We start from the raw sequence: 15,463 nt of genomic DNA on the forward strand, positions 1-15,463 counted from the left end.
GTATGGCTGTGGGTTGGGGATGTATGGCTGTGGGTTGGGGATGTATGGCTGTGGGTTGGGGATGTATGGCTGTGGGTTGGGGATATATGGCTGTGGGTTGGGGATATATGGCTGTGGGTTGGGGATATATGGCTGTGGGTTGGGGATATATGGCTGTGGGTTTGGGATATATGGCTGTGGGTTTGGGATATATGGCTGTGGGTTTGGGATATATGGCTGTGGGTTGGGGATGTATGGCTGTGGGTTTGGGATATGGCTGGGTTGGGGATATATGGCTGTGGGTTGGGGATATATGGCTGTGGGTTGGGGATATATGGCTGTGGGTTGGGGATATATGGCTGTGGGTTGGGGTTATATGGCTGTGTGTTGGGGTTATATGGCTGTGGGTTGGATGTATGGCTGTGGGTTGGGGATGTATGGCTGTGGGTTGGGGATGTATGGCTGTGGGTTGGGGATGTATGGCTGTGGGTTGGGGATGTATGGCTGTGGGTTGGGGATATATGGCTGTGGGTTGGGGATATATGGCTGTGGGTTGGGGATATATGGCTGTGGGTTGGGGATGTATGGCTGTGGGTTGTATGGCTGTGGGTTGGGGTTGTGTGGGTTGTATGGCTGTGGGTTGGGGTTGTATGGCTGTGGGTTGGGGTTGTATGGCTGTGGGTTGGGGATATATGGCTGTGGGTTGGGGTTATATGGCTGTGGGTTGGGGTTGTATGGCTGTGGGATTGCCTGTTATCTTGTTATCTTGGGGGGCTCAGATGCTTGACTGACACCTCATCCTTCATTCTCCTTCTTCAATCCTTCTGTCTCTCAGGACAAGAAAGAAGAGAGAGGCACAGCTCTGCTGGGGCTGACCCTCAGAGGAATGCAGCTTTATCAGGTGTGTGTGTGGGGGGGTTAATGTTGCTGTGTTTGAGGATATGTGTCCCATCTGACAGTGTGTGTGTGGGGGTTAATGTTGCTGTGTTTGAGGATATGTGTCCCATCTGTCAATGTGTGTGTGTGTGTGGGGGGGGGTTAATGTTGCTGTGTTTGAGGATATGTGTCCCATCTGACAGTGTGTGTGTGTGTGTGTGTGGGGGGGGGTTAATGTTGCTGTGTTTGAGGATATGTGTCCCATCTGTCTGTGTGTGTGTGTGTGTGTGTGTGGGGGCATTTAATGTTGCTGTGTTTGAGGATATGTGTTCCATCTGTCTGTGTGTGTGTGTGTGTGTGGGGGGGGCATTTAATGTTGCTGTGTTTGAGGATATGTGTTCCATCTGTCAATGTGTGTGTGTATGTGGGGGGGTTTAATGTTGCTGTATTTGAGGATATGTGTCCCATCTGTCTACGGATGTCAATGTGTGCGTCAGAGTGAACCTGCCTCCTCTCAAATCATCCACCCTCCTCCTACTATGCCCTCTACATCAACCATGTGAGGAATGTGTAGGTTAACCAGAAACGGCAGTAAAACATTGCATGGGTTGAGTTCAAATGGCACCCTATTCCCTATATAGTGCACTACTTTTGACCAGAGCCTTATAGGTAGTAGTGCATTATGTAGGGAATAGGGTGCCATTTAGGACAAAACCATGGTCTGGGGGCCATCCCACCTCAGCCTTTTGATTTGTCCGTCAGAGGCCATCTGGGAGGATTAGACACACGCACACACACACTCTGGGAGAATTAGTTAGGGGTCTGGGGTTTGTTGTGATTTATGGGGGTTGAGGTGATTACATACCCAATAGACCGTGGTGGTGTGAGGCGAGGTGGTGTGAGGCGAGGTGGTGTGAGGAGGTGGTGGTGTGAGGAGGTGGTGGTAGGAGGAGGTGGTGGTAGGAGGAGGTGGTGGTGGTAGGAGGAGGTGGTGGTGGTAGGAGGAGGTGGTGGTGGTAGGAGGAGGTGGTGGTGGTAGGAGGAGGTGGTGGTGGTAGGAGGAGGTGGTGGTGGTAGGAGGAGGTGGTGGTGGTGGTGGTGGAGGGGAGGAGGAGGAGGAGGAGGAGGTGGTGGTGGTGGTGGGAGGTGGTGGGAGGAGGAGGTGGTGGGAGGAGGTGGTGGTAGGAGGAGGAGGTGGTGGTGGAGGAGGAGGTGGTGGTGGGAGGAGGAGGAGGTGGTGGTGGTAGGAGGAGGAGGAGGAGGTGGTGGTAGGAGGAGGTGGTGGTGGAGAGGAGGAGGTGGTGGTAGGAGGAGGTGGTGGTGGGAGGAGGAGGTGGTGGTGGGAGGAGGAGGTGGTGGTGGGAGGAGGAGGTGGTGGTGGGAGGAGGAGGTGGTGGTGGTGGGAGGTGGTGGTGGTGGGTGGTGGGAGGTGGGTGGTGGGAGGAGGAGGTGGTGGTGGGGTGGGGGAGGTCGGGTGGTGGGAGGAGGAGGAGGAGGAGGAGGTGGTGGGAGGAGGAGGAGGAGGAGGAGGTGGTGGGGAGGAGGTGAGGTGAGGTGGTGTGAGGTGAGAGACTGTGAGGACCTATCAGGCCTCTTGGTCTAAGCAAGGTCCAGATGGCCCACTGAAAAATGAGAGAAACACATGTTGGATTGTACATCTTCCTGTCAAGCCAAACCTGTAATGTTTTCTTTAAAACTGAATTACATGATACAATCTGGAGGTGCTTTTACACCTGCATTGTTTGCTGTTTGGGGTTTTAGGCTGGGTTTCTGTACAGCACTTTGAGATATCAGCTGATGTACGAAGGGCTATATAAATAAATTTGATTTGATTTGAATAAAGTATGAATCTCTCAAAAGGCTCACAAAGACCAGCCCTTTGACACCACAGAAGCTCACTATTTGGCAAAACACCAAAACTATGATTTTGACCCAATGAGTTTGGTTCATACTTTAAAACTGTTTATTAATGATTTACTACATATGAACTAATGATTCCCTGTCCATATAAGCTTCTAATAAACCCTTCAATGGAAGTGTAATCAATGTCTTTTGTCTTTGTAATGTGTGTGTGATTTCCCCAGGAGGCGGACAACATCCGCCAGCTTCTCTATGATTTCCCCTGGTCCAATGTGGGACGACTCACCTTCCTGGTACCCTCCACTCTATATTAGCATATGTAAAGTGACGACTCACCTTCCTGGTACCCTCCACTCTATATTAGCATATGTAAAGTGACGACTCACCTTCCTGGTACCCTCCACTCTATATTAGCATATGTAAAGTGACGACTCACCTTCCTGGTACCTCCACTCCTGTAAAGTGACCACCTTCCTGGTACCCTCCACTCTATATTAGCATATGTAAAGTGACGACTCACCTTCCTGGTACCCACCACTCTATATTAGCATATGTAAAGTGACGACTCACCTTCCTGGTACCCTCCACTCTATATTAGCATATGTAAAGTGACGACTCACCTTCCTGGTACCCTCCACTCTATATTAGCATATGTAAAGTGACGTCCACTGAGTGCATGCATTGTTAGTGGAGGTGATCCCGGTGGGAATTGAACCCACAGCCTTACTAAAGCCATGCTCTTATCTTCCCATTATCTTTTAAATGAAGTGGTATTAGAATGATTATTTAATGAGGGTTTTAATTACACTGAGCTGTGTAGGATTCCACCATGTCCTCCTGTTACATTTCACATGGACATTTTAGTCATTTAGTAGACACTCTTATCCAGAGCAACTAGGGTTAAGTCCCTTGCTCAAGGGCAGACAGATTTTTCACCTAGTCAGCTTGGGGAATCGAACCAGCAACCTTTCGGTCACTGGCCCAATGCTCTTAACCGCTAGGCTACCTGCTCTTACCCGCTAGGCTACCTGCTCTTACCCGCTAGGCTACCTGCTCTTACCCGCTAGGCTACCTGCTCTTACCCGCTCGGCTACCTGCTCTTAACCGCTCGGCTACCTGCTCTTAACCGCTCGGCTACCTGCTCTTAACCGCTCGGCTACCTGCTCTTAACCGCTCGGCTACCTGCTCTTAACCGCTCGGCTACCTGCTCTTAACCGCTCGGCTACCTGCTCTTAACCGCTCGGCTACCTGCTATTAACCGCTAGGCTACCTGTTCTTAACCGCTCGGCTACCTGCTCTTAACCGCTCGGCTACCTGCTCTTAACCGCTCGGCTACCTGTTCTTAACCGCTCGGCTACCTGCTCTTAACCGCTAGGCTACCTGCTCTTAACCGCTAGGCTACCTGTTCTTAACCGCTAGGCTACCTGCTCTTAACCGCTAGGCTACCTGCTCTTAACCGCTAGGCTACCTGTTCTTAACCGCTAGGCTACCTGCAGCCTAGTGTTCTTACTCAATCTACCTGGTCAAATAAATAAATAATGATGTCATCATGTTGCCCTCCCTTCTCCTGTTCCTTCAGGGAAAGAAATTTGAGATCCAGCCAGATGGTCTGCCGTCGGCCAGGAAGCTGGTCTACTACACTGGGTCTCCGTTTCGCTCGCGCCACCTCCTCCTGCACCTCAGCAACAGCCACCGACTCTACCTCAGTCTCCAGCCTGCCCTCAAACACCTCCGACAGCTGGAGGACAGCGAGGGTGAGTGGGGAGAGAGGAGGGTAATATGTTTCAGAGTGATTAGAGATGAGGTCTAATGGTTATCTATGGAGTAACATAACTAATGTTCTTGATTGCATTTGCATTTTAATCTGTTTGAAGCCAAATTTCCAGTGTTTCTCTCCTCTCCTCTCCTCTCCTCTGTGAATTAATAGCTTAATTTGAACATCCTCCTTCCCTCTTTGTCCCCCTCCAGAGAAGAAGCGCTACAGGGAGTCGTACATCAGTGATGACCTGGATCTAGACCATCCAGGGGGCAGCGAGGGGGGCAGCCCCGGCCTGTCCCGACACTCTACCTCCAGCTCGGGCATTGAGGCAGACCGCGATGCGACACTGCAACACAGCAGCATCTCCATGGAGATGGCGTCCATGGAGGAGGAGACTGAGCTGAGGAAGAGGATGGAGAAGTGTTTCAGTTCGGCGGCGAGTCACGGGAGTTCTCACACTTCGGGCGTGGACACGGGCGACAAAGCACGCACTGATGAAGAGGAGTGGCAGGAGGAAGGTGAGGGAGGAGGTTAGAGTGTAAGGTATCAATCGAAGCGTGTGTGTGTCAGACAGAACGTGGCAGTCTGATAGTGTGTATGTGATGCAGCTTGATCCAATATCTTAGGTCAGGTGACATTACTCCCACTATGTATGGTGTCCATCCACTCTACATAGAGTGGGTGAAAACAAGCTTTTGCGATGAAATTGACCTTCCTTGTGTTATGAAATACATTTGACCAAGACAAATATGATTCTTCGGGTTCTGAATCGTTCAGTTGGGTCTTTCTAACGTATCATTCATATTATTAACATTATACCCAACCAGTTGGATTTCGTGACCTAATATATCCGAAAATAAGCAGAGCGTTGGCAGAGCGTTGGCAGAGCGGTGCAGCTTTCTCAGCTGCGACTTTGAGGATTTTACATGTTGTGGTGGTTGTCTGCGCAGGTCACGAAAAGCTAAATTAACACCATGAGCTGACATACCCCAAGCGACTTACAGCTGTAATCGCAGCAAAAGGTGGCGCTACAAAGTATTAACTTAAGGGGGCTGAATAATTTTGCACGCCCAATTTTTCTTTTCAGTTTTTGATTTGTTAAAAAAGTTTGAAATATCCAATAAATGTCGTTCCACTTCATGATTGTGTCCCACTTGTTGTTGATTCTTCACAAATAAATACAGTTTTATATCTTTATGTTTGAAGCCTGAAATGTGGCAAAAGGTCGCAAAGTTCAAGGGGGCCGAATACTTTCGCAAGGCACTGTACATATACACACACACATATACATACACACATACACACACATACATACACACATACACACACACATACATATACATACATACACACATACATACACACACATACACACACACATATACATACATACACACACACATACATACACACACACATACCTGCGGTTTAGAATAAATACTCCATGTTCAGTTAACTGTGGCTGCGCTCCAATATCCACACTAGAATACCACTTACAATGCTTGCCAAATACTTTGCTTAATTCTACATGGTATGTTAGTGTGGTTATTAGAACAAAGACAGTTTTATTTATGGATTCATTCCTCTGTTCCAGATACACTTTCCATGACAGACTGACCAGATGAATCACAGTGAAAACTAGGATCCCTTATTGATGTCACCTGTTGTGTATATCGCTTCATTCTAAGTGGAATACTACTGGAGACATCGATCGTTCATTCAAAAGTAGTAATTCCACTAAGTATTCTGCTTCTCCTCTCCAGAGACCCAGCAGGCCAGTGTGGACAGTCCAGGAGAGGTTTCTGTGGACGACCCAGAGGAAATGCTGAGATTGGCTGAGCTGATCGAGGGCGTGTCGGTTGATTGTCCCGTGCTCACCTCAGAGACTCACTGTGAAGGTGAGGTAGATTGTTGTGTGTTCACCTCAGAGACTCATTGTGAAGGTGAGGTTGATTGTCCCGTGCTCACCTCAGAGACTCATTGTGAAGGTGAGGTTGATTGTCCCGTGCTCATTTGTTCCATATATATCTGGGGGAAAGTACTACTGCTACTAGTTTAACTAGTTGTAATGAAACTTTAGCAGAGATTTACATTTTGTTCATAAAGAACATTACAATTGAGTCTCATATGCCACCTAGTGGCCTGGGAATGATATGATATTATTTCAGATTCTTGCATCCTGAAATGTGAGTGTAAAATGGAGTCCAAATACCTGCCTCTAGCTGACTACAGTGATGTCATTTTAACAGGATTCAAGGGGGATCAGGTAGACGGAGATGAAGACCTGGTGACACTACGCAGCAAAGATACCCTGGGACAGGTAAGACCCCTATCCTCTTCTTCCTCCTCCTCCTTTCTCAGGATACTCCATGTTTCCTCTCCTTCCAGCTCTTATTACTTTCATAAACTCACTCTCTCTTTGTATTGCAGATCCTGAAGTCAAGATCCCATTGCGTGGACCGCCACAGCCAGAGCCTGGATGACGTTCGCCTCTTCCCCCCTCCCGCCCCCCTCGGCACGACTCTACCCCCTGACTCCTCCCACAGCTACACCTTTGGCCTGCCCCTCCCGGACTCCCAGAGTGACGCTAAGAGCCCCCCAGGGTGTAACAACGGAGGCTACTACCTCCCCCTCCACTGCCCGGCTAAGGGCACCTTCTATGGACACAGGTCTATGAACTGCCTGTCTCTGGATCTACTGGGAGACGAACAGCTGTTGGAGTTCATACTGTAGAACAACACAGAGGACCAATGTCCTTCTTCCAGCCTATTCTCTACCCACATCCCCCTCCAATGAACCTGTAGGATACAGGGGAGTGGCTGCATGCAGCTAGAGTTCTAACTGTAGAACGTCATGTTTCTACACTCCCGGGCCGAACTGTACTGGCCTGGTCACATCAAGGACCATGGAGGGCCCTCTTCATGCCTGTGCTCTACTGTATGACTCAGATACAGGGGAGAGGCTGCACAGAGATGTTGGAGGACTTTATGGACCTTTAAGAGGATTGATTGCTATTGGTAGCATTCATTGTGAAACGGAATGAGGCCATCACCTTCAATAACCATCCCAATACAGACCAGACTCTACATATTTATTGAACATGTTTGACACTATTTTTGTTTTACCTTTTGTAGATACTTTGTACATAATTGTCTTATATTTTCAACTATTTTACTATATTTTTTTTACTTTGAGGTACTAACACATTGTAACCATATCAATAACTGTAAATATAGGGGTGAACATTGAATTTCTTCAGTTTGTGTGAATCGTGACATAGTTTGAACCAGGAGTATCTCTAGAAGTACTTTATGGTCTATTGTGAAGAGCAAAGGACTTTACTGCACGTTGACATCCTGTGTAAATGTATCATTACATTATTCAAAATAACCAACAGCATTTTTAATCTTATGTTTTGCTTTTGTTTCCCTTGTATGTCAGTTTAAAAATATATATATATATTTTTGCATTTTCCAATTAAGAACATTCAAAACAAAAGTGAAAAGATATTAGACAACGATAGTTTGTCTATAAAAAAAGAATGCTCTGAAATGAACATCACATATACAAGATTGTATTTTGTCGCGATAATATTTGATGATATTACAAGTCTGCCATAGCTGCAACAATGTATTGTCCTTTTTTTTTTATACAAAACTCAAATGAAATTGTAAAAAACAGTTCATGCTTGTACTGCTTGTCAATATTACATTCACTCCTGTGTCAAACTACCTTTCTATTATATTTCTAAATCTTTCTATACTAATGTTTTTACTTTCTCTCTAAGTAGAGAAGCACATTATGAACTATTTTTGTGTCTTCATGCATACACTGGAATGATTAAATAATAAAAACAATGACTAAGAATCTCTCTGTACGTTGCTCAAAGCACATATTGGGGTCAAATCAAATCAAATTTGATTGGTCACCTACACATGTTTAGCAGATGTTATTGGTCACCTACACATGTTTAGCAGATGTTATTGGTCACCTACACATGTTTAGCAGATGTTATTGGTCACCTACACATGTTTAGCAGATGTTATTGGTCACCTACACATATTTAGCAGATGTTATTGCGGGTGTAGTGAAATGCTTGTGTTCCTAGTTCCAACAGTGCAGTAATAGCTAACAATACACACATCAGTTCTTTTATATTGGTCCATTACCTCTGTTACTATAGTGTGTAATTGGTGCACTTTGGATTAGATACAATAAGCCTAAATACTGATCTCTTTTTTGATACAATACAGTCAATGGCAGTGTTATTCAAAGTCTGCGACCCCTAGTGGGGTTGAGGGGGAACTGCACTGGTGTCGCCAAACAAACATTTAAGAGTATGGATTATTGAATGGGACAATATACGTTTTTTGAGAAAGACATTTAGAAAAATGTATTTATTGGTTTCTTTTAATTTTGATAAGAGAAATGTTATGAATAGGACAGTCAGATTATTTGATGTAAAAATGGAATGTAGCGATTTTTAAGATCATGAGTTTGCAATGATATTTGGCATGGGGTGATGTTCCAACGCCACTGGTCTATGGAATGATCTTAATACGAATCCAAGGAAATATTGACATTTTTCCAGTTTATTTGCCAGTTATTGAATGTTTTTGTAGATTTACTCAAGAACACTCCTTCCAATGAAAGGCATAACTATTGTAGTGACTGATAGTAGAAACAAATACAACAGGTGAGTTATAGTGGTGTCTATTGGTGTGTGTTCTATTGGCTTCTATTGGTGCATTATGTGTTATATTGGTGTATATTGTTATATGCATTGATGCTGAAAAGTATCTCCTGATCCACTGAATCTCAACAGATCACATGAGCTTCATATGTGACCCATGCATTTACTGCTACTCCTGAAATTGCCCTTCCTCTCAACCACCCAACATAATCAGTCTGATGTCCTGCCTCAACCACCCAACACAATCAGTCTGATGTCCTGCCTCAACCACCCAACACCATCAGTCTGATGTCCTGCCTCAACCACCCAACACAATCAGTCTGATGTCCTGCCTCAACCACCCAACACAATCAGTCTGATGTCCTGCCTCAACCACCCAACACAATCAGTCTGATGTCCTGCCTCAACCACCCAACACAATAAGTATGACTGTCCTGCCTCAACACAATCAGTCTGATGTCCTGCCTCAACCACCCAACACAATCAGTCTGATGTCCTGCCTCAACACAATCAGTCTGATGTCCTGCCTCAACCACCCAACACAATCAGTCTGACTGTCCTGCCTCAACCACCCAACATAATCAGTCTGACTGTCCTGCATGTTGCACCAAGTGCACCTGCTATTAAGAGAGTGAGAGAAAGAGGGGGGAGATTTTGTATCTGACAGGAATGATTTGGGGCTCCAGAGTGGTGCAGCGGTCGAAGTCACTGCAACTCAGTACAAGAGGTGTCACTACAGTTCCTTGTTTGAATCCAGGCTGTATCACATCTGGCCGTGATTGGGTGGCGCACAATTGGCCCAGTGTCGTCCGGGTTTGGCCTGGGTAGGCCGTCATTGTAAATAAGTTGTTGTTCTTAACTGACTTGCCTAGGTAAATAAAGGTTACATGTCAGTGGTGCGGGTCTGTCTCAGATTAGGGATGTTGAAATAAAATAAACAACTTTTTCCACTTGCAGGTAATAGAGTTGTATAGAGTACAACAATTCCTCAGGTTAAGTGAGCCACATGTATTTATATACATATTTGCAAATATGGTGCAGTAGGGCTAATTTGAAGCTTTGGGTTGCTGTAAATTTATTTCTCTCGCGAGAGTTGCGTTTGGCAACGGTGAGTGACGTATCAGGAAGTTTACATACCGACAAGAAACACGAGGTCATGTATGAATCTCTGTGAACACATTGAAGTCGGCTTTTGAAATGTCTTCTATTTTAATCAATGCCCTTTTATCAAGTTGCCAAGATCCGGATACTTTGTTTAACACGTTGTGCTGGCCAACTGACTCGTGGCCGGACACAGAAAGAGTAGAGGCACTGACAACGTTTATTGATGGAATTGGTAAACTACCCCAGTCTGACACATCTGACGATGGAGACAAAGTTGCCTTTTCAATTGCAAAAAGAGACATCTTTCTACGAAAAGTTGAATCGATCATTTGGACACAATGTTTACCACTTCTGTTGAAAGTCTCTAACGGAGACGGGGCGTGCAAAGGTAAACGTGTGCCAGAAGGAAGGGCTGAAATCACCATCGCTGTGTGCAGGCTTCTTTCTGTCTGCATCAACACACTGGGTGACACGGTAGTTTCGGTGCGAGTCGCCCGCGCTGTCCTGCCATCCTTCCAGCTGCCAGACGGGGAGACAGAGGAAGAGCTTCCCGGTCAGGGTGAGGGGCGGCTGGGTATGGACGTGGCTATCGAAGCCATGTCAGTCATCCTACCCGCTCTCTCATCCAACGAAGAATTGACCACGTCGATCCTCTCATCTGCCATGTCCTGTATCAAGACGTTGCCGGATGCTCTGGTCTCCAAAATCACCGTTCGGCTTATTTTCACTCTCCTCAACTGCTACAGCGAGGATGGGATAGCGAGTAAACTCCGGTTCATTTTAGAGGATTTGTGTAGTTGGCACAAGAGTGACAGCTCAAACACGGACTCACCTGTGGTGACAGAACGCGCCTTGTTGTGTTTAACAACTCTCTCGGACTATCTCTTCTCTCCGGCTAAACTACAGCAACACACCCTTCCTCAAAGTCTGAGCTATACTCGACCTGACCCTCGTCGTTCTCTGCAGTTCTGGAGGATTCTACAAGATGGACTGACGCACAAAGACAACGTGTCCCGGAAGCGGGCGTTGTACCTGCTGAAAAGGTGTGTCGCTATGTCAGAGGATGAGGCGGTTGAGTTTCCAAGCAGTTCAGTGTCAAGTGAAGGTAAGATGCTGATACATGCGACTGACATTGACAGACAAGCTTGATTATAATATAATATTACCCATATGTTCTTCACTATACAGAATAATACTCAAGTCTCTAAAGCTGTATAGTTTAACCTAATTGTAACTATGCGAGTCCTTTGCAGATAATGAGGAGATCATATTCAGATGGGCCCCAGACAGATGCAAGCTGCTCAGAGAGTTCTGGGAGGACTATGCCTTGGTTATGGAGACACTGGAGGAGAACCAGGTGAGATAACACTTGCTATGAAACCCCTCTTCCTAATGCATTATACATTTATATCACCATTATGATGTCGTAAAAAACTATTACCGTTCCTCTGTGTTGTGTAGATTCACGTGGTCCGCCCTGTGCTCAACAGAATCCATACGTTGATCCAAACAGCAGCCAATGATAGTCAAGGTGATGTGTGTCTCTCAACCATAAGGTGACAACCCAAACCTTTTATATCCTGCTAAATACTGCCTACCAATCGTCCATCTGTCTTCTCTCAGGCGTCAGTCTGTTCCACCCGTCATGGCTGCTGGGAGTGTACCAGCGTATGTTCCACAGTGAGAACAAGTCCGTCATGAGAGAGGGAGTGGATCACCTACTGGAACTCCAGGTGCTCCGACGCCCTGCCTTCGCCCTGGCCTTCTCACAGGTACCTCAGTCAGTGTTAAAACATCAACCCAGACTCCAGGTGGGCCTTCGCCCTGGCCTTCTCACAGGTACCTCAGTCAGTGTTAAAACATCAACCCAGACTCCAGGTGGGCCTTCGCCCCGGCCTTCTCACAGGTACCTCAGTCAGTGTTAAAACATCAACCCAGACTCCAGGTGGGCCTTCGCCCCGGCCTTCTCACAGGTACCTCAGTCAGTGTTAAAACATCAACCCAGACTCCAGGTGGGCCTTCGCCCTGGCCTTCTCACAGGTACCTCAGTCAGTGTTAAAACATCAACCCAGACTCCAGGTGGGTCTTCGCCCTGGCCTTCTCACAGGTACCTCAGTCAGTGTTAAAACATCAACCCAGACTCCAGGTGGGCCTTCGCCCTGGCCTTCTCACAGGTACCTCAGTCAGTGTTAAAACATCAACCCAGACTCCAGGTGGTCTGACGCCCTGCCTTCGCCCTGGCCTTCTCACAGGTACCTCAGTCAGTGTTAAAACATCAACCCAGACTCCAGGTGGGCCTTTGCCCTGGCCTTCTCACAGGTACCTGGTACAGTTGTCAGTCAGTGATAGAACATCAACCCAGACTCCAGGTGGACCTTCGCCCTGCCTTCGCCCCGGCCTTCTCACAGGTACCTGGTACAGTTGTCAGTCAGTGTTAGAACATCAACCCAGACTCCAGGTGGGCCTTCGCCCTGCCTTCGCCCCGGCCTTCTCACAGATACCTGGTACAGTTGTCAGTCAGTGTTAGAACATCAACCTAGACTCCAGGTGGGCCTTCGCCCTGGCCTTCTCACAGGTACCTGGTACAGTTGTCAGTCAGTGTTAGAACATTAACCCAGACTCCAGGTGGGCCTTCGCCCCGGCCTTCTCACAGGTACCTGGTACAGTTGTCAGTCAGTGTTAGAACATTAACCCAGACTGACCTAATTCTATTTTTCCCTTTTCTATGTTATTAGTTTGTTTATTTTATTTATTTAACCCTTATTTTACCAGGGAAGTTGAATGAGAACACGTTCTCATCTACAGCAGTGACCTGGGGAATAGTTACAGGGGAGAGGAGGGGGGATGAATGAGCTGATTGTAAGCTGGGGACGATTAGGTGACTGTGATGGCATGAAGGACAGATTGGGAATGTACAATAGTCAGCAACTTCCTTTTCAGTAGTGGTGTATTCGCGGTCGTTGTTTAGTTTGTTGTCTTGGTGGGTGAGATGATGAGGGACAGTAGGTGGTTAGTGTATGAGAGATTGACCTCTTATCCTTTCTTCCTCAGTTCATTCTGGGTCCTTTCATGGATGTGATGTCTGAAAGCTCCCTCTTTCACAGGTGAGCCAGTGATCAAAGCAGCACAACAGCAAAACACAATATTGATTTATAGACCCACAGATGATGCTGTTTCTGCTAGTGATGAAGTAGTGAGTTAGGCCTATTTAGAGTGACTGTTGAGGAAGGTTATGTCTCTTCATCTCCAGGACTGCAGGACAGAGTGTAGGAGAGTGTCCTGAGCTGGGAGTCAAGCTGCAGGTCTTCATGGTCACGTTCTTCAGCAGCCTGCCACAGGAGAACAGAGGTACTGTAACAGAGCTTCATCACAGGGCACTGAATAACCTGGGCCATGTTCAGTAGGATACACCGTCTTATTATTGGACAAATTCATGTACAGTTCAAAAAGCCAGATGTTTGTCCTGCAGCTTGTTGTAACAGTAATGACTGTTCATCAGAGAGGGTCTAATGTTGATCCTCTGTCTCCCCAGGTCCTGTGTTGCTGCAGCTTGTTGTAACAGTAATGACTGTTCATCAGAGAGGGTCTAATGTTGATCCTCTGTCTCCTCAGGTCCTGTGTTGCTGCAGCTTGTTGTAACAGTAATGACTGTTCATCAGAGAGGGTCTAATGTTGATTCTCTGTCTCCCCAGGTCCTGTGTTGCTGCAGCTTGTTGTAACAGTAATGACTGTTCATCAGAGAGGGTCTAATGTTGATCCTCTGTCTCCCCAGGTCATGTGTTGCTGCAGCTTGTTGTAACAGTAATGACTGTTCATCAGAGAGGGTCTAATGTTGATCCTCTGTCTCCCCAGGTCCTGTGTTGCTGCAGCTTGTTGTAACAGTAATGACTGTTCATCAGAGAGGGTCTAATGTTGATCCTCTGTCTCCCCAGGTCCTGTGTTGCTGCAGCTTGTTGTAACAGTAATGACTGTTCATCAGAGAGGGTCTAATGTTGATTCTCTGTCTCCCCAGGTCCTGTGTTGCTGCAGCTTGTTGTAACAGTAATGACTGTTCATCAGAGAGGGTCTAATGTTGATCCTCTGTCTCCCCAGGTCCTGTGTTGCTGCAGCTTGTTTTGCAATTGTTGTAACAGTAATGACTGTTCATCAGAGAGGGTCTAATGTTGATCCTCTGTCTCCCCAGGTCCTGTGTTGCTGCAGCTTGTTGTAACAGTAATGACTGTTCATCAGAGAGGGTCTAATGTTGATCCTCTGTCTCCCCAGGTCCTGTGTTGCTGCAGCTTGTTGTAACAGTAATGACTGTTCATCAGAGAGGGTCTAATGTTGATCCTCTGTCTCCTCAGGTCCTGTGTTGCTGCAGCTTGTCCAGCGGCTAGGTTCTCAACACTGGTGTGCTGTCCCCATCCTCTTCCTCTCTCGGGCCCTGTCCCACCTTCCTCCCTGCCCTCTCCTGGGTCCCGACGGCCTGCAAGCTCTCAGGTAGCCTGTCCCATCTTCCTTCCTGCCCTCTCTCAGGCCCTGTCCCATCTTCCTTCCTTCCCTCTCTCAAGCCCTGTCCCACCTTCCTTCCTGCCCTCTCTCAGGTAGCCTGTCCCATCTTCCTCCCTGCCCTCTCTCAGGCCCTGTCCCATCTTCCTCCCTGCCCTCTCTCAGGCCCTGTCCCATCTTCCTTCCTGCCCTCTCTCAGGCCCTGTCCCATCTTCCTTCCTGCCCTCTCTCAGGCCCTGTCCTATCTTCCTTCCTGCCCTCTCTCAGGCCCTGTCCCATCTTCCTTCCTGCCCTCTCTCAGGCCCTGTCCCATCTTCCTTCCTGCCCTCTCTCAGGCCCTGTTCCACCTTCCTTCCTGCCCTCTCTCAGGCCCTGTCCCATCTTCCTCCCTGCCCTCTCTCAGGCCCTGTTCCACCTTCCTTCCTGCCCTCTCTCAGGCCCTGTCCCACCTTCCTCCCTGCCCTCTCTCAGGAAGCCTGTCCCACCTTCCTCCCTGCCCTCTCTCAGGCCCTGTCCCACCTTCCTTCCTGCCCTCTCTCAGGTAGCCTGTCCCACCTTCCCCCCTGCCCTCTCTCAGGTAGCCTGTCCCATCTTCCTTCCTGCCCTCTCTCAGACCCTGTCCCATCTTTCTCCCTGCCCTCTCTCAGGTAGCCTGTCCCATCTTCCTTCCTGCCCTCTCTCAGACCCTGTCCCATCTTTCTCCC

At 47.6% G+C, this 15,463-nt stretch overlaps 2 protein-coding genes across 4 annotated transcripts in view; both read left to right on the plus strand.

Annotated features, from left to right (window-relative positions):
* Nucleotides 1–8,341, plus strand: part of zgc:172136 (uncharacterized protein LOC566376 homolog) — a 32,969-nt gene extending 24,628 nt beyond the window's left edge. For both annotated transcript variants that reach the window (XM_065023049.1, XM_065023050.1), the window contains exons 9-15: nucleotides 815–880; nucleotides 2,940–3,008; nucleotides 4,295–4,469; nucleotides 4,684–4,992; nucleotides 6,238–6,372; nucleotides 6,724–6,794; nucleotides 6,905–8,341. In XM_065023049.1, the coding sequence (XP_064879121.1) occupies nucleotides 815–880; nucleotides 2,940–3,008; nucleotides 4,295–4,469; nucleotides 4,684–4,992; nucleotides 6,238–6,372; nucleotides 6,724–6,794; nucleotides 6,905–7,207 (1,128 nt within the window). In that variant the 3' untranslated portion in view covers nucleotides 7,208–8,341. The remainder of the gene's footprint in view (nucleotides 1–814; nucleotides 881–2,939; nucleotides 3,009–4,294; nucleotides 4,470–4,683; nucleotides 4,993–6,237; nucleotides 6,373–6,723; nucleotides 6,795–6,904) is intronic.
* Nucleotides 8,342–10,294: 1,953 nt separating this feature from the next.
* The window catches only part of tarbp1 (TAR (HIV-1) RNA binding protein 1), a 37,002-nt gene continuing 31,833 nt past the window's right edge, over nucleotides 10,295–15,463 (plus strand). For both annotated transcript variants that reach the window (XR_010464810.1, XM_065023051.1), the window contains exons 1-7: nucleotides 10,295–11,376; nucleotides 11,525–11,628; nucleotides 11,733–11,802; nucleotides 11,895–12,043; nucleotides 13,323–13,375; nucleotides 13,522–13,619; nucleotides 14,615–14,750. Coding sequence is in view for 1 of the 2 variants with exons in the window: in XM_065023051.1 (XP_064879123.1) it covers nucleotides 10,365–11,376; nucleotides 11,525–11,628; nucleotides 11,733–11,802; nucleotides 11,895–12,043; nucleotides 13,323–13,375; nucleotides 13,522–13,619; nucleotides 14,615–14,750 (1,622 nt within the window). In the remaining variant the exon portion in view is untranslated. The remainder of the gene's footprint in view (nucleotides 11,377–11,524; nucleotides 11,629–11,732; nucleotides 11,803–11,894; nucleotides 12,044–13,322; nucleotides 13,376–13,521; nucleotides 13,620–14,614; nucleotides 14,751–15,463) is intronic.

The sequence above is a fragment of the Oncorhynchus nerka genome, linkage group LG10 (assembly GCF_034236695.1).
Source record: "Oncorhynchus nerka isolate Pitt River linkage group LG10, Oner_Uvic_2.0, whole genome shotgun sequence".
NCBI lineage: Eukaryota > Metazoa > Chordata > Actinopteri > Salmoniformes > Salmonidae > Oncorhynchus > Oncorhynchus nerka.